Source organism: Dinoponera quadriceps, unplaced genomic scaffold (genome assembly GCF_001313825.1).
Source record: "Dinoponera quadriceps isolate SergipeBrazil2010 unplaced genomic scaffold, ASM131382v1 scaffold1245, whole genome shotgun sequence".
Lineage (NCBI taxonomy): Eukaryota > Metazoa > Arthropoda > Insecta > Hymenoptera > Formicidae > Dinoponera > Dinoponera quadriceps.
The window spans coordinates 583,113-602,946 of NW_014555320.1; the positions used below are offsets into that span (position 1 = coordinate 583,113).

The following is a 19,834-nucleotide window of genomic DNA, read 5'->3' on the forward strand; positions in this document are numbered from 1 at the left end:
CCCAAACGGTCCGCACCAATTTTTGTTTTAATTTATCACAAGGTCAATATGTTGAAAAATAATTTAGATATTATGTCAAAAATTAACACAAAATTAATATATTAATCGACACGGAAGTATAAAATGTGTTATTTTAACACTTACAGATGTTGGATATCGAGACTTAAGACAAAATATATATTGAGATTGCATAAATACAATATATTAAATTAACACACGAGTATGTCAAAAATGTAACACAAAAGATTTAACAAGAACCGATTTTAATACAAGTACAAAATATTTTTACTACGTATACACTGAAAAAAAATGTTTGTTGTTCGTAACTGTAATCGTATAAATGAAAGAATTATAGCGAGGAGAAGCATTTTTTAAAATAAACGACACCACAGAACCATTGTGACTTGTGACAACTATTGTAATGTTTGGATGAAAATGCGAAAGAAATACGTTACTGGACGTAAAGATATTATATTGTTTGGCAAAGCAAACCAATTCTGTTTGTTAAATCAAACATCCATTCGTTTGCTCCATTCCAAAAGACAAATTTGCTTCAATTATAGAAATTTCATTAAGCCCGAAGAAATGTTGTATCTATGTGCGAGATCGTCTTCTCCGTATAATCGGAAATATCTTCGCTTTCGCCGCAACCTCCGCTGACGAAGCACAACTTGCAAACGACTGCTTTTATAATGTCATAATTTCATCGGATCGACTCGATGATCTCTCCGCGAGACCTCCGAGTGTTTCGCGACGACGGCTGGCGAAACGGTCCCGGCGATAGCCGATTCTCTCCACAATCACGAGGTGACCGTCATTCGTCGGCGACGTGCTACTTCGAGCGGGCGACGGCAGCGGCGACGCGTATGACGAATTGCGTTTTTCCGCGTGTGCGCGCGCGCCTCAGCCGAACAGCCGTTAAAATTCCTGAACGCGCTAACTAACGACATTCTCGATTATTCTGCTCGCCGGTCCTCGAATGCGAGTTTATGGCCGGCAGGATATATACAGAGCCATACCTACTTACCAACAGCGACCACGGTATTGGGTCTGACACGGAAACTCGCTCGTAAATTCCCGCCGAACAAATTTCCAGCATGTGTCGCGGCAATCTCGGTATCAGCGGTTCTCACACCTGGAGCGCCCGAGAGAGACGAGACTCCTCGAATCAGCGACGATTAATTGAAACGGTTCGATTTAACGGGAGGGACTTTGAAACATTTCATCGACGAAACGTACAGCGACAATTCGACAAATAAAATAGGGTATAATATTTTTATACGACGACGTGACGTGTGTTACGTGCATATTCTGACATATCTCGTGAATAAATTGCTCAATCTCGTTCGACTGAGTTGTGATTGTAGATCGCGCGTCGCGAAATATTTCAGCCATTGCGACACAATGGAAATCGCAATATCGAAGCGTGTTATTAAACTGCCATTAAATGCCGCGTGCGCTCAGCGCGCTCACCCCCTCACGCATTATAATATCAGAGGCCAGAATAATTCCAAGTGCTGAGGATAAAAGTATAGCGGCGTAACTGAAATTAAATAATGGCAGCTCGGAGTCGCGATGACGATCACTGCGGACTTGGGAGCGGCCGGCAATCAGAATCTCGCGCGCTCGTACGCGGTCACACATTTGAACAAAAACACACATCGGGACGGCACCGAAGCACTACTATCTCAATCCGTACGCAAATGAGCCCCTCTCGGAGGATGAGACAAAAGCGATGATGCGCGTGAGCGAGCGCGCGGCCACGTGCGTGTAGCGCTCCTTCTCCGTGGATAGTCAACGTCGTCCATCCTGGATGAGAGGTCTTTTCTTTTTTTGTTTTCCAGCAAAATTCATAACGCGCTCGATATCCAATAGTAAAGTCTCTTTGCTGAGGATCCGCGGGAAAGTTCCTCACCGAAAACCCGAGTCGAAATTTTCACGTTCTTCAGGATAGTTTGCGCCTACTTAGATAGCTTGTAATTTAGTAATTCTCTTTTCAAGAATATTATAAAGCTTCATCGGGGAAAAGTTAGCTCAATTTAAGGAATTCGAGTTTTGTTTTAATTTAATATTTTTGATTGAAGTATAATAAACTTACTGGAATTCAAAATATACTTTGAATATATTTAATGCCTGTAATGAACTTGTGATATATTCGCTTGGTATATATTTGGAATAAGTAAGATTTATTTTATAATATGTGTTTTTCTGTGTGTACTTTAACGATACTAATACTCGTTAACTTTTCTTTTCAATCTTTAATTCAGATTTAATTCGAACGCTATCTTGAACAAATTATTTTAACATTGAAACAACGAAAAGGGAAATTTAATAGCATCAAGGTCAAAGTAAGAGTAAATTCTACTGTTACAACTGAAACCGAATCCCTATTTCGCTATCTTAGCTCTTACTGTCTTGTAGAATTCAAGGTTTAACGTAAGACCAAAATTTCGACTAGGGAAAAAAAGAAAAATCCAACGATTTTATTACGGATCATACGCACGCGTGTTCGTGAAAGCACACGACATAGACTCTCTTGTCCGTCGAGGATGTCGGAGATACTAGAGGACGGAAGGGAGGGCAAATCAAAGCCACTCAAAGAAATAACCAGTGCTCATTAAGAGTAATAATCCCTCTCCTCAACTGTTTCGATTGTTTCAAGGGTGTCACACGGATCGTCCGGCTGCGACGCTACGCGTTACTTAACGATCTTCTTTATTATATTACATCTTCGCTCAGACTCTCTCTCTCTCTCTCTCTTTCTCATGCGCACAACGGAGGGCCGAGATGACGACCTTGGAAAGAAGTCTATCGGCTAAACAGATCATATCGTTGAGCAAGTTTCGTTTCCTCCGGTTGAGTTGTGCCGAACGGAGTTATACTTCGCGGCGACGGTGTATTAATAAAAACGCCATTGTCCATTGATCCGGGAACGTGACCGCGGAGTCAAACGCGATTCTACACCAGAGTAGATATTTTTTCACCCGTGCGACTCTATAAACAATTGATAACATTCGACTTCTATAAGGAAAATAAATTTAATGTTACACAATAAAAAATCCTATGTTAAATTTAACCCTTATCGGACGGTAGCTTTTTATGCGTGATTCTCACTAGATTGTAGCTTCCACGATAAATACATCCGTACTTGTCACCGCCTACGTGACGTACGACTGCAGCGACGAAGTATTGTTGTCACGTGAGAGGTGACTTACGACCGATAAGGGTTAACATGTTTCACATGTCCCGATCGGTCCATACAAATTCTTACGTTAATTATTAATAACACAAGATGAATATTTTGAGGAGTAACACAAATATTATGTCAAAAGTTAACATAAAATGAATACGTTAATCGATACTGAAATATAAAATGTATTATTTTAATATTTACACATGTTGAAAATGTGGACTCAACACAAAATATGGAGATAATATAAACACAATGTGTTAAATTAGCACGTGGGTATATTAAAAATTTAACACGAAAATTTTAACAAAGACCGATTTTAACACAAGTACAAAATGTTTTTTACCGTGTAGAATTATCGTTGATTAGCGATTTATTTCTACCAGAGCGGCCGAAACAACCGATTTTTGTGCGAATACATAATTCAAGGGCAAGAATCTTCGTTTGTTTTCTTTAGTTTCATTCAATGTCAATGAAAAATATAAAATGCACCGTATTAAATTTTGAGTAATATTTCGTTGTAACTATAAACCAGTCATTTTGACCCGGCGGTTCTGGTGTCGATAATTTACACTCTGAACACGGCGATAACTTGATTTCCGCGCGAGCCGGAAATGTTCTCGGGTGTGCAAAAATTCGCGTGGTAATCGATGACGCCACAACAAACGACCACGAAGTCACCTCGGCGGGCTGAGTATTTTATGATGAGGAAACGTTTGCATAGTCCGCGCGATCTTCGCGGAATAAATAAGAAACGGCTGCGCGATCGTCCACGTTGGATTAAGTTAAACTTGAGCAATGGCCCGTCATTTTTGCCCTTCGCTCAAACCGCGCGCCACATTCTAATTCCACAATAATGCCCATCCGCCGCGCGGACGGTGCGCGCGTTATTTGCGACGCGAGCGCGCGGCGATCATTATTCAGCCGATTATATCAAACAAGAAGAGCGGGCTGCCTCCGATACCCGCGTGGACGAGCGTGGTCTCGCCGCGCGACCGCCGGTAATGAATTTGCCACATTCCCGCGAACGCTACGGAGGCCGTAAGGGGAGCAGAAGAGCGACCAGAACTATACACCGTGGCCAATGTTGTTGCGCTAATCCCCCATTTATCCGTAACACTTTTCTCCCTTCTTTACTACACGGCCGTGCCTCCTCTTTCCGAGAAGGGCCCTTTCGATGGCGGAACATAAAAACGCGGATTATTTGCTCGCCCGATCGAGGTGAACCATAATCCACGCGAACGCGAGATACGCGAGAGAGAAAGACGAAGAAAAGAGAGAGAGCGGAGGAGTGCGGGAAGGACCGGGAAAGAAGAGAGAGGGACAGGAAGACAGACGGAGAAAGAGAGAAAGAGGAGGAGAGAAGTGTTAGTCAAACAGTGGATTGCCGTGCGTGTCAGGGGTTCTCATTAGACGACAAAGAGAGAACGCCGTTGCCGCGAACCGGACTCTGGGTGTGCTCCCCGGTCTCGTCGTCTAATAACTATCAATTCCACGCCGGCGTCGGGAGAGATGGCGAGAGGAGGGAGGGGGAGAGGTGAGAGAGGACGAGCAGGAACGGGAGGGGAAAGAGAGAGAGAGAGAGAGAAAACAACAGCCCGCCCTGCGCCCTTCTCTCGCCGAGGCTTCCCCACTAGCTCTGATAATTACAGCCGAGCGTCCAGCGAATGAGCAGGGGTATCATTAACACTTCCTGCCTCGTAACGACTCCTCATCTGATACATGATACGCGCGATATAGTCGTGCGCGTCACTGCGTAAACCTGTCAACCCACCTAATCGACGTCGAAACGACCGCGCGCGCGTTCTCCTCGTCGGTCCACCCAGCGATCAGAGATCGCGCCACGATTAGACGCCGCCGCCACCGTCGCGCCGGTCGAACTAGTTTGGTCGCGACGAGCTTCCACCGCGCGCGATTTTTCTATAGCCCACCCTTCTTGCCAGCGCGGCTTTTCCGCGGATCGAAGGAAAAGGGGAGCGAGCGAGAAGAGCGATTTCCTTTCCTTCTTTCCCCCGCACCTTCCTGCACTGCCTCTCCCCTTCTCTTCTCCCGCGGCGCGTGATCCTGAAATTAGAATTAATCATTCGACGAGGCGTCAGGAGAAGCCTCACGATACACGGACCTCGGTATCGAGTCCTGCGGCATATTTCTCTCTCGTTCTCACTCTCTTTCTCTCTCTCTCTCTCTCTCTCTCTCTCTCTCTTATTCTCTCTCCTTCTCGAGACGGCCGCAGGAATTATCCCGTCAATGCGCATCGGCCCGCGGGCCAGCTAATAACTACCAATTTACCTGTCTCGCTCGGGCAAAAACAGGTTCCGCATAAATTCTCCCCCGGTTACGTCGGGGATGCTATTATGACAACTAAGTTGGCACAAATCAATTACGCACGAATGTGCCATCCAGCCGTGTTATCTCGACCTTGCGGGAGTCGGACAAGTTTAGAATGTGTCTTTTCGGATGTTGAACTGTACGCGCGCGTCGCGATGTTCATCACGTAAATTCACGAGCGAGCTTGGGAGCAGACCATTGTGGTTACGAATGCTTTTCGTGCTTAAGGCCTTTGCACGTAACAAACTTTTAGCCGTAGCCCGTAAGAAAATTGACCAATCGCAGTCGATTATTCTTCGACCGCAAGGAGAATAATCAAACTGCGATTGATCAATTTTCTTACGGATTTACGGTTACGACTAAAAATTTCTCACGCGCAAAGGCCTTTAAGCCGGTAACAGACTGCGGATTAACGTTGAGATTGGTTAAATTTCAATCCAATTTCAATCCTAATCTGTAGTTTGATATGAGTTTTATACTTATTATGCGTATTCTTGGTCACCGATTAAAAATCCAATTCGATAAATATATAAACCACTTTTTGTTCTCAATGTCAAAGGATCTGTATCAACATTGAGAGAAAAAATGCTACGTTCACATAAATATTTGCTAAGAAGTATTGGAATAATTATTAATTATTTATTTATTATGATCTTATTTAGATTAAGTAAATATTATTTGAATGTACCTCTTTTTTCATTTAGTGTATTTATTACGTTCAAGTATTTATTTAATCCAAGTAAAACAATCCCAACACTCCGTAGCGAATATTTAGTTGAATGTAGCATTTTTTTTTTCGATACATCATTGTACTAATGGCGTCCTATCAATATCGAAATGAACGGATGTGGCGTACACAGTAAAGAATTTTGTTAAAAATGATCCACCGAAATTTTGTGTTATTTTGCTCCGGGGAATATGTTGAATTTAGCATTATATTTGAATACCATTTTATATATTTATGTCCTTTTTAACACATTCCCCACGTTAAATTAACACAACTTTTCAATGGACCGTTCTTAAACCAACATTTTTTACCATGTAAGGACTAATACCTCATTTTTAAATACTAATAGCGAGTATATAATAGCTAAATTATATATTTAAAATAGACAGAGCCAGCTACTCTATCATATATAATGTGTAATGGTTAAACGATGGCTAAATCACTAAAACCAATTCCACGTTTTAGTGAATAATCAGCTAGTAATGAACTAGTAACGAGCTGAACCTAGCCTGTACTAGCTAGCTATTAGCTTTAGACTCAGGCCGACCAGATTACACATTTTTACTCGTCTTTTCTGTACTTTTGATTTTTCTAGTACTAATCTTTCGTCGTTCTTTTCTAAAACCCTTGGATTTATTCGGACGAAAGTTTTAAACCATAAGAAATCCGGCGTGGTTCGAAGAGAATGGAGACCGAGTTTATCATGCTGAGCGATAACCCGCCTCTCTCAGATCAGACCGGGAGCTGCGACTTGTTCTAAGAGAATCGATCACGCTTTGCTTTCAGTAGCGGCTGCGGGCTTGAGCGGTGGCCTACTCGGAAGCGGTCTGATGCCGCTGCACGTGGAGGGCGGCGCGCAGGTGCAAGTGCCGCGGTCCCTGATGCAGGCGTTCCTACAGCAAGACCCGAACCACCCCGGCGTGGAGACGGTCCGTCTGCCGAGCCTGGCGCAGTGCGCCACCGACGAGAACGGGCCGTTGCCGCAGCATTGTCGCGAGTTGGAGACCGAGCTGTGTCTGGTGTGCCGGCGTTGCAGCAGGGCGTATCCGCAGGAGTCGTCACTGCTGGCGCACCAGCGCTCCTGCTACCTGGGCAATCAGCAACGTCGCGGCGCCCTGCGCCTCGTGCAGGCGCGCTACGCCTGCTCGCTGTGCGAGTTCTCTCTCTCGGTGCCGACGCGCACTTACCCCACCGTGAGTGAGTGGCGTCGCCACGCCGAGACGCTGCAGCATCGCGCGCGCTTTGAGGCCGCCCAAGAACGCCAGCAGCAGCAGCAACAACAGCAATTCGCCAGCGTGGACGGCGGTGCGCAATCCGGCGAGGAGACGAACCCCCTCACCGACGAGATGGAGAACGTCGTCAACCAGATTACTCTGCTGGCGGCGCGCGCTGCCGCCGAGAGCACCACCAGTCAGCCTCAGGCTGGCGAGAAGACCAGCCAGGACAACAACAACGGTCCCGACGTCAAGCGACAGAAACTGGTGCAGGAAGTGGCCGCCCTTGCCGGGGCACGTTAAACGCCGCCCGAGGACTGGGAACTCGGGGCTTGGTCAGTCTACCGGTCTGTCCTCCCGGAGACGGGGATGACGTGTGCGACGGCACGGACCAGGAAGACGAGCAGGTGCGGAGGAAGTGGAGAATGCGGAAGATGCAGAAAGAGGCTGGGGAAGGCTGGCAGAGGGAGAGACGGCAATCGACGGACGTCGCTTGGAGGAGATCGGACTCGAGGACCTCGCAGTGGACGAGCAATGTTCCTAACCGGCGATTAACGGGGGAGCACGGGTGTACACCTCGGTGAAGATCGGTCGGGTGCGCACACCGGCTTCTTCATCGCGGACATTGGGGTGCACACACTCCGTCGGGGGAGGGGGTGGGGTGCTCCTATTCCTGTGGCGGTGAAGAGGGGCCGGGGAGGGGCGGGGAAGTGGTGGAAGAAGAAAAATTGCGCGAACGGTGGACCACAATCGCGAGAGATCAGAGAACACGCGATGATCATCGTCCATCCTCTCTACTCTCTTTCTACTTTCTCTCTCTCCCTATTCTCTCTTCCTACTTTCTCTCTCTCTCTCTCTCTCTCTCTCTCTTTCTCTCTCTCTCTCTCTCTTTCTTTCTCTCTCCTCTCTTTCTTTCTCTGTTAAGTTGTCGTCGTTTGTGCACCGCCACTGCCGCGTTAAAACCAGTTAAACGAACCACCCCTCACTCTCCCCCTCGACACCTCTTCCCAGCCCCTATGGGACCCCGCCCCGATTCGCCTATTATTTTTGTAACGCGAATCCCGCGCAGCGCGCGCCGTGAAGTTTTGCGCGCTCTCCAAAGTTCCTCTCGTAGCACGAAAGAAAGAAAGCGAAACAAAGAAGAATAAATAAGTAACGAAGGGAGAGAAGGGAGGCGAAAGGACAGAGAGACTCGACGAAGACGAGCGTAGGGACAAGTGGTGGAATCGCCCCGGGGGATCGAACGAGCGTGTTCGTGATATCCTCCTTACCGGTCCGCCAGACAACCGGTCGTCGGTCGGTCGATCGGTCGGTCTGTCAGCGGTTCGATCGGATCGAACTGATCTTGGGTGCATGTCTCGGAACGATGCGCGCGGTACGTTTACAGGTGAGGAGAGAAACGGCGAGTTCCGGAGGGAAAGTGCGTCGACGACGCGGAACAACGCGCGTCGAGGTGGGCTAACTTAAACGTTCCTATGTAAAGTAATAATAAAAATTTAAAGCAGAGTTACTACAAAAGAGGGGGGAGAAAAAAGCAGGAGAGAGAGAAGGAAAAAAAAAAGATGAAACGCAGGTGGAAACAAGTGGACACGCTGACAAGGCGCGGCGTAGTAGGGTAGTTGTGATGCGCGGCGCGCGAAACTGAAAACGCCGCCATCGTTACGAATACGTACGTACATATTCATATATATATATATACATACATACATACATCTATATATATATACATATATATAGATATCTGACTGTCTCTCTCTATCACTCTCTTTCTCGTTTTGACGCGCGTGTGTTTTCCATGGATCGGTGTGTATGCGTGCACGTACGTGCGTGTGTCTCCGTTTTGTGTATGTGCGCGCGCGCGTGTGTGTGTGTGCGTGCGTGTGTGTCGAAAGGGCATGGTGAATCAGCGACTTCGACGGCGATCGTGAAGTAACATAACGGAAAAGGGACGTTGTCGCGCGCTTTGTATTTGTCACGAACGAGATAGAGATATCCGCGATTCGCGTGGAAACGATGAGCAATGAGAGAAAATTCATGAACTGTATACACACACACACATATACATGCATACACACACATACGTATTCACATTCACACACATACATGTATACTCTTTCTCTGTCACTTTCTCACTCCATGTAAACACACACATACACGTACACACCCGCGCGCACTGTATACACGCGTACGTACCGGGCACAACACTCCACGGCTGAGAAAGGGTCGCACGTACGTTTTCTTTCTTCTTTCTTTTTCTTTCTTTTCGAACGGTCTTCATTTTTCCGCAATTTGACCGAAGCAGAAAATGAGACGCAACGAGACGGCAGACGAAAGGGAAAACGCGACGGTGTGTGAGGCGGCAACTAACCCCGTTGCCCGTCGGCGACACGTGCGCGACGAGCAAGCAAGACCCAGAAACACATGGTTCCTATATTTAATAAATTATATTTAATAACGCTAAACACAAATGATTTAGTAATAACATTAATGATAATAATAATATTAATATTAATAATAATGGTAATAGAGAGTAACAATACTATTAAAGTAAGGTAATGAAACTAATAATAACGTAACGATAGTAATAACGATAGGTATTAGAGAGCTGTCGGTAGCTGTAACGATTATTGCTAGCAATGCTCGACGATCGAATACAACCGATCGGCACACATCGACACTCGGGGTTAGAAGGGGGGAGGGGGTGACCCGATATATACCGTCGAAGGGACAGAGTATTTGACCTCCGTGTTCTCCGACCTTTCTCTTCTCGTGTCGAGCGGGGGTCTGGCGCGAGAGAGAGAATGAAAAATCGTACGGGAAGGCGGAATTTTTGAACTTGCGATTATAGAAAGCCAGAGAGATCTGGAGAGAAATAAAAGTGGAGAAAAAAGAAAGGGATACACAAAGCAACAAGTCATTCGACGCGCGTCTCGGAGAAGGAGATTTTTAGAGACAAGACGATTTTTCTCGCATCGACTCAGACCGTACCAGGTTGGAGGAGGTGGGCAAAAGATCCGACCTCTCTCGATCGACGACAGCAGGGGGATCGCGTGTAAAATCGAGAACGACAAAGAATTCACTATTAGGTAAGTTACGAATAAATAACGACTAAACCGTAGAGTATAAGAGGCAAGGGGGGAGGACACGCGTGTCGCCTAGGACGGCGCATGACATACGGAGACACACACACTTTCTCACACGCATAGGGATATATATATATATATATATACATATATATATATATACATATATATATATACATATATATATATTAAAAGAAGTATATATATAAATAAATGAATAAAAAGTGAATAAATAAGAAGAATATATATATATATTTAAGTAGATAAATATATATATATATATACATATATAAATATATATATATGATGTTGTGACGTACTAGAATCCTCGCGGATATTATCCGGAACGGTGACGTGTCTACACGCGTACGTACGTCGTGTTCCTCGCTCTGGTAGCGCTCCAGGGCGCACACGAAGAAACGAAAGTTCGCGCATATGGTAAGGCGGCGCGTATGCAAAAAAAAAATGCGGAATGCCGGAAGTGCCACCGGAAGTTGCGAAAAAAAAAGGGAAACGAGAGAAAAACGAAACGAAAAGCAGAACACGCGGCGTTTTACTCGTCGCGTTCGTGAATTTATGCGAATCATTAGTTTAAAAAATGAAAAAAAAGAAACAAGAAGAAAACTGAGTACATTACTGTGGAGAACGAGTACGGCGTCGCAGAACGAAGCGGAACGATGGACGGGGTTGAAGGAATGCACCGACGAATGGGCGCGTTCGTCTCCGGGAGGTACAGGGGCTCGAGAAGGCGGGGGAGGGGTGTGTGAGATTCTGGGGCGTTTAACACGTGGTCGTTAAGATCAAACGAAACGCGAAGTAATAACTATTTCTAAGGTACTAAGCAACTCGAGGTTCCTGTCTGCAAAAGATGCTTTTTCTAACGTAACGTTGGTAACACGACGATTATTAAGATTATATTTGAATTATTATTATTATTATGATTATAGATTACGATATTATATTTACATGTATATGTGGTCATGTATTGATTATTATCTATATAAACGTTACAGCGTTGAACTAGCGTACATTTAACACACGTACACGTTTCCAACGAACACGCGAGTACACGCATACACAAAACCAAGTGAACATACACACACACACACACACACGTATACTCACGTACACTAGGATAAACACAGTTAATCGAATTGCTAATATCGAAATTTTCAGCCGATCGTCTTTCCGACCGGCGCGATCCTCTTTTACAGGACGTACCGGCCAAGAAACCAAAGTCGAATCTCTCTTCGTGTAAAAACCGATACCTCGCAGAATAAGACAATTACCAACGGGTACGACCGATCCCGTACGACTAATTAAGGCGATCGTCGCGGACTCGCGCGCGTTCGACGGCTGCAGACCCGTACTGTTTTCAGGACCACCGCAAACACACGATAAAAACCCCATCACCACCACGAGCACGAGGCAAGATGTTCCGGAAGAAAGAAAGAAAAGAAAAACAGAACAAAGAAAAGAAAAAAAAAAAGCGACGACCTAACGCGAGCCGCTAAGATCACGAGAGAAAGAGAGAGAAGGAGAAAGGCGAAATTCGCAGTTCCCCCTTGTCGCGTTTTCCTATGTATACGCGTATACTCGTAATAGAAGAGAGGGGAAGACGAGCGCACAAGAGATCGCGATCTTAGTTTTTCGAAAATCCGTTTTCGCGGGAAAGACGAAGAGGAGGCGACCCGTTGTCGTCAATGGAGGATCGTGATATGCGTTCACACGATCATCAGGCACACGCATTCGTACGAACACCGGACACGAACAGCAGATGCACAGACATATACATATATAATACAATCATACACACACACACACACACACACACACGCATGCACAACGTACACACACGCGCGACACTGAAATCGAATTTTGTGTATGAACTCGGAGCTACACATCGCATACGAGCGTGACTCTCAAAACGCGGCTACGTACGTGCGCGTGTACGCAAAACCGGCGCGTCGGTTTTGGCGTTTTGAGTTTCGAGTACGGGAGATTGCGTGATAGAGTAACCGAACCTCGCTACTAGCTGTTCCTAAAAATCAACAATGAGTGAGTGATAAGCGTGCGCGGATTATGTAATGGAGTGAGAGATGAGCTCTAACGATTATGAGAACGATGATGAGGAAACGAATGCTATATACATATATTACTGCGTTGCGGAGAATTGATGAAAAAAAAAAAGAAGAAGAAGAAGGGAAGAAAAAAGAGCGCGACCGACGCCGCCGACGCCGCTTTCCGTCGATACGCGGACGCCCGCCCTCGCATGAAATAGCAGAGACAACGCGCGCGCGCGCGCGCGATCGATGCCGTTACAATCGTCCCTCTCTCTCTTCCCGCGACAGCCTAAACAACTATCGCGCTCGACGATCGGGATCGCGAGCGGGCTCGATCGGGCACGCATTTTTACGGAGAACGCATTTTTTTCCCACCGGCGCGGCTTCTCGCGCACGACGCGAGGAGAGAGAGGAGAGAGAGAGAGATATATATATTTATATGTCGCGTCGGTACTGACTCGCGAACTTTACCGCATTTCATCCCCCCCCCCCTCGATAACGTTCACGACGGAGCAGTTTCGCACGATCGGCGTGTTGCGACGGTAATACCGGCGACGGAACAGTGTATCGATGTAAACGGTGACAGTTCGACGACGACGGAAAAGGCCACGGCGACGTCCGAGTTTTTCATTTTTGTAATGTCGTTGAGTTTCTACGAGAAAAAGAAATGCGTTGAACGTGTCTATTTATTATTAACACTATTGATTATCTACATTGCTATATATTGTGACTCTATTATTGCGATCATTACGATTATCATTATTATCAATTATTATTATTGCCATTATTATTATTATTATTATTATAATTATTATTGCAATATTACGTTATTATCGTCATTATTATTATTATTATTACTATTATCATTATTATTACGTCATTATTGCCGATTGACTTGCGAATCTGTTCGAACGACACTTGATTGACTATTAATTAATAATGGATACTAATTGATAACGATAGCGACTAATTCTTGTGAGAGATTGCCATGTGTATATCTATATGTACTCACTATGGGGGCACCGTGAGCCTCGCGTGGGCCCGCACACCCACCGACGGCGCGGGGCACCCGAAACGCCGGCCCGGGCAACCCCGATGATGTTGGCGCCGCGCATCGGCTCGGCACGCGAATACTCGAATCACCGAGAAGCGAGAGGAATCGACGACGAAACGGTGACGAGGCCGGGGACATGCCTGAGGTAGGCCCCGGTCCAGACGACGGACGTTCGAGAAAGCGCCTCTCTTTTCGCGCCTCTCGCCGGGCCCTTTTTGTAAAACGCGGAGGCGCAAGGAGAGATCGGCGGACGCGCAGAGCGCGCGCGGCGGAGACGCGACGTACCGCGGGGGACAACGCGTACACGCACCCGACAGGACGACAGGACGGGGGACACGCGTCTCGGCGGAAAAGAGAAGAAGAAAGAGAGAGAAAGAGAGAGCAGCGCGAACACGTGCGCACACGCACCGTTTCATTCATCTACCTTCATCCATCGCGCGAGGGGAAAGAAATCGAATTTCACGGCGAGCGGAAAAGTACACGCGGTGATTACTACATTTTTTCCTGATAGCACTTCTTTCCGCAGCCCCGTCGGGTTTCATTGTAGATCACAGGTCGACGGTTAAGCACGCGGTCGGCGTCTCACACCTTTCGTTCCAGTCGCACAGTCGGCGGGGTTCAACACGCGCGGACTCGTTTCATTGAACCCCCCCTCCCGTTCGTAGAGGGTAACGATCTAGCGCGATCGATGATCGAGCAGGCCTGGCAGCCGGAGGGAAGGAGGGTGAGTGGGGGAGGGGATGCTCGCAAGAAGACGAGCTGCCGCGAGTTCGCGTTCTCTCGTCTGCGCGCTCTCTCTCTCTCTCTCTTGTGTACAGACTTATTATATCCGTTCACGGTGCCATATACAGTGTATAACGCGCGCGTAACACGCGCGTCGTTCGCACGCGCGTCTAGATTTTGTAACGGCTGCGACAACGAGGAGGAGACCCGGTGACGTGCATGTGCGCGAAATACGTATTTTATCGACGGAGACGACGACGGTGACGCGCAGCATACATACACGCGTACATACACATATAAGTATATACGACACGACTCACGACGATCTAACGACGATGAACACGGCTGTACCTGTATACGCACGAAGGAAGGGGACAATACACGCGGGCGATACAGTGACACGCGTGACGTACACCCGTCTACACACGCGTGCTTTTGCGAAGCCCCGGGAGGACGAGCGGGAATGTAAGGAGGAGGAGAGACGAAGGCGGCGGCGGAGTCGCAATCGGAGGCGCCAACATCGTGCGGAAAAAACGGGCACGGTGCAATCATGTTCCTATTAGGTTTCATATCTAAGCGAGTAATTAATTATACCAGTAAATATAATGATGATGATGAAGGATACATTGATATTATATATTATTGGATATACATACATATATATACACATATGTGTACATACATGCGTACGTATATGTATATATACATACACCGACATCCGACACCGTAGACGTAGTTTCTGCGTTATTGCAGACTTACCTGATTCCCTTCTTCCCTTATCTCTTCCTCAAAAATCGGCGGCAAAGTGCACCGTGATTAGAAAGAATCTAGTAGAAATTGAATCTCGTGGGACGTCTAGCCAGGAAATAATAAATTTGTGTTTAACGTCGCTACTAGCCAGTGATGTAACGTTCACCTCTTCTGCACAGTACAACTTTGTGTTAAAAACAGCCGGTTAAAAATAACATAAAAATTTCAGTGGATCGTTTCTAACACAAAATGTTTTATTGCGTAATTTTTACTGTGTAGTAGCTAAATAATGGCTAGAAAAAAATTACAGCTGTCGGATGAAAAAGCATAACTAGTTACCAGGCAACGTAATGCAACGCTCGCTGCCGCTTTTTTAAAGATCTTTATGATACAATGTATCTCCAATTTTGATTTATTACCTCATTTTTCAATGCTAGTGACGGGTATATAGTGGCTAGATTATGTACTTTAGCATAGACAACGCTATCTACTCTATCATATTTGATATATGATGGTTATAAACAATGGCTCTACGTAAAACCGGTTCTACATTTTAGTGAATAATTAGCCAACAACGAGCTAGTAACGAGCTAGAAAATTTAACCTAGCCTGTACTAGCTACTAATTTTCGACTCGGACCGACTAGATACATCTCAACTGGAGTTAAAGAGCGCGACTTTACGAGTAACCCCAACGACCTTCATTTTCTCTTTCCTCCTTCCACATCTCCCTATCTGTCTGTTCATCTATATCTATCTCTTAGCCGTTGACATTGGTCCGGTTTAATTATAAGAGGGCAGACTCTCTGTCGTTTAAATAAGACGGAAACCTCTTCAGACTCTAAAGTCTATAGCTTCCGGTTCTCTGAGCAGTCTGATCGATACGTTGGCGATGGCACGTCGTCGGAAGCATTACCTTCACGTCAAGGATCGTTTGGGGGGAATTCAGCGAGGACGGCGAATGACGGGCCGACGAGGGAAGAAAGGAACAAGATCACGAAGAAAATAATACTTACTTGACTCGTAACGCCTTGTCCAGGGCTAACACGCCCCCCAGCTTAAGTTCGTGTTCGCTCCGGCGGGCTCTGCTTGGAAGGCCATCACCTGCAACATATTCAAAGATTTCGTTACGTTTCCTCGCCACCCACTCAGTTGTACGTTTTATTTGCAGCGTGAGATTTATGGAATCTTCAGTATTGGCATGTCAAGGCGTATTGCTGGAGAACGATCAATATTTTGTATCCCAGTAGATACCGAGCAATATTCCATCAGTAACATTAATGATGATCAATTATAATATCAATATTATAATTTCCCACTCGACAATGTAACTGTTATATTATTATGTAAACGTTATGTAGAGCATATGTTATATTGCATTTACATTATTGAATCGGAAATCATAGCATTGATGTAATGTTACTTTTATGCACGACGTTTGCCGGGTATTCACGAATTCAGAGAAAAGAAATCAACTTTTCGGTTCATTAATACTCATAAAGACATCGTGGGTGTAAAAAGCACGGATTAGATAGGCTTGAACGGATGAGAGGAACGAGACTAAACCGCCGAGCGAGTTATTTTGATTCGTTTGCCCGACATTTCGGTACGTTTCGCGTACGCGATGGGCAACTTTACCCTCCCATTCGTCATATTAATAACATTATATTAATATATAATGGCACTAAAATGACCGTGTTTGGCTCCTCATGGCTTTATACTGACCATTTATCTTTCATCGGAGCGGTAATCCTTTAAATTTATTATAAAAAAATACATTTATTTTGAAAAGATCCGCGAGATCGCACTAGGCGCGCGCGCGCGCGACGCCGTGTCGAAAATTTGATCAGCACTCGACCGCAAACATTGTCACGCGCGACCTGTCAATCGGCACTGCCATTCTATTACGCTGGATTTCATTTTATTTCCGGCTCGCGCCAGGCACCCCATTTCCGGACGGTGAGTATTAGTTCAGCCGCAATTTGCATAGAGACGCGAAACACGCTCGCTTGAAGAACCAATGTCGCGTGATAAACTCGCTTATCGGCGGCACCGACGACGATGACTTGGCTGTCGTATTTTCAATCACCGGCTCGTTCACGCCGCTCAACACACGCACACAGGCGCACGTGGACGTCGCTCGCTCGCTCGTTCGCGCCGTAAATTATTTGGCCGATTATCCCTACGTATCCCCTATATCGCGCAAGCACGGTACATAAATAATAGTAATAATAATAATGCGTCAGCCGGCCGTAAAAATCAGCCGTTTATCGTGCCGTGCGAGTCCCCAAGTGCCACGTCTCGAGTGACGTAATTAGCGTCACCCCGAAAAGTGAGTTTGGTTGGATCTGCCTAATTAGACAATGCGCTAAAAAGAGATTCAGTAACAATTACCAAGATTTAGTTAAATAGTTCCAATTAAATTGTTTGTTCATTGCAACCAAATCATTTAATATCATACGTATATTGCACTATAGAAACAAAATTTCTAGTTCTGAATCAAATTTGATTCTTATAATTACAAACGCTGCCACAATCAAAATGCATATATACTGAGAAAAAAGCGGTTGAATGTACAAAGTCAGTTCTCTCTTCAAAATCACTTTTGTTAAAAAAAATGTTACGTTCACTGAATAAGTTATGCGTTGGCGCAACAATATGTTGCATTAATATAGTTGTTGACCAAATCACCATCGTTGAATCAATTGATAATTCATCGTAGGAATTATATAATTTGTTTAGTGGACTAAACGTTGCGCTTGAAAAAATTGTGTTCATTTAAGCAACATTTTGTTGATTCAACTACTTTTCTTCATAATGGTACTAAATAATTTTTGGTTGCAGTAATTAAAAAATTTAGTTGAAACTGTTCAATCAAATCTTGGTAATTGTTACCAAATCCTTTTTTCAGTATGGACAACCACAGAAATACATTTTGATTGTGGCAGCGTTTGTAATTATAAAAATCAAATTTGATTGAACTAGAAATTCCGTTTCTTTCAACCAAAACACGTTTGGTTGCCCATTATCAGGCAGATCCAACCAAACTTATTTTTCAATGCATCAGAGATCTACCGTGTTATCGAACGTGCCCTTTATCATCTCTCCCGCCCTCCCTCCGCTTCTCTGTTCTTGCACCATCAAGCCGCCGAGCTCGTTTGGTGTTTCCCGGCAATCCCAACGTAGAAAACTCATCTGTACTAAATCTCGACGTATTCTATTAAACGCTAATTTGTCAGAAAATCGGCATATTCCTATGCGCGTGTATCTGTTTGTTTATTTGTCCCCTTGAGTATCCCGAAGATGGCAACGTTGGTTACGGTGCGTCGAGTTCGTCCGCCTATTACGTGGAAACTGACTTGAGATCTTCGTCGTCGTACTTGGCAAGATGGAGAGATTCTCTCGTTCCGACGGAAGCATGATTACGGTAATTACGGTAAGTATAAATTCTTCTTGACTATCTGAATAAACTCCTCCGTCCTTTATATACTGTACGAGCAACCTGCAATATTTAAGAACGACAAGCGGTTTATATCGCATTCCACTATGCAAATATCACAATACTATAATTATACTACGTATATATATCCACAATAAAATCTCCTAAAACCTGTAATAAAAACTCGTAATGGGAATCACGATCCCCATATGCGAGGAACTGGCTTATCGAGCGCGAGGGAATAAATACAGCCGGATCGGTCACACTCGGAAGCTAAAGATAATACACTTTCGCGACCCTGCGAGAAATTCGAGCCAGTTCAAAGAGCACGCCCAGCGCGCGCTCGCGATACACACAGCTCCGCTGTGCGTGTGACGTAATAGGACGGCAGTGCTCGCGGATACCTCATGTCACGGGAAGATTACGACGGAAGTAGGGAAGGAAAGGAGGGAAATAGAGGAGAGTCGCCCGGGCCGCTCGCCCGTCTCTCGCTCGAAGAGTGTTTGCTCGTGAGATGGAACGCAAATTAGGTTTGGACGGGGATCGAAGCCCCTGTCGTATCGAAATAAAGGCGGTACGTAAAATATACGCCGTCACCCCTCCTCCCTCCCCCGCCCTCTGAGCTCCGCCCGCGCCACCCGTAACCTTTTGGCGAACGAGGGATGAGGGCTATACCGACACTCACCTCTCTCTAAGCTCGTAGGCCCTGTCAAGTTCTGCTCCGGCGTGGAACGGAACACGCCTCCCCTCACGATGTCATTTCGTATGCTAACCCTGATCTGCGTCTGTCTTACCTCGAAATTGCCGTGGAGCATCGTCGATCTCGCGTATGATGGATACGAGCGAAAAGTGCGAGGCAATAAGGTTAAAATGACTCGCTAATTAAACAGCGATGATATCACAATGTCGATTGTCCGGCTTCATATTCCACACTCTCTCTGTGTGTGTGTGTGTGTGTGTGTGTGTATACATATATATCTAAAATGTTCAAAATTGACACTACAAAATAATGTATCAAATCAATTACTCACCGTTGACTTGTTACTTTAATTTTCATAAGAAGCTTAACAAAATTTTAGCACAAACGAAAAATCAGACGACGCTAATAACGCAATCGAATGCGCTTGCAAACAGAAACCGTCACTTCTGCTCCAATTACTGTACTATGTAGGGTGAGAAACTTGAGTATGTTGGTTCACGACAATATCTAGTCAGTTTTGATGCTTTCCCTCTGCATACTCTCTTGAAGTAAATCACTGCAAAT

The 19,834-nt window shown here is 45.5% G+C and overlaps 1 protein-coding gene across 4 annotated transcripts in view; it reads left to right on the top strand.

Annotated features, from left to right (window-relative positions):
* LOC106743815 (zinc finger homeobox protein 3-like) overlaps nt 1-8,097 on the top strand; it is a 406,062-nt gene extending 397,965 nt beyond the window's left edge. For all 4 annotated transcript variants that reach the window (XM_014618018.1, XM_014618017.1, XM_014618019.1 and 1 more), the window contains one exon: nt 7,032-8,097. In XM_014618018.1, the coding sequence (XP_014473504.1) occupies nt 7,032-7,762 (731 nt within the window). In that variant the 3' untranslated portion in view covers nt 7,763-8,097. The remainder of the gene's footprint in view (nt 1-7,031) is intronic.
* Nucleotides 8,098-19,834: the final 11,737 nt, after the last annotated feature.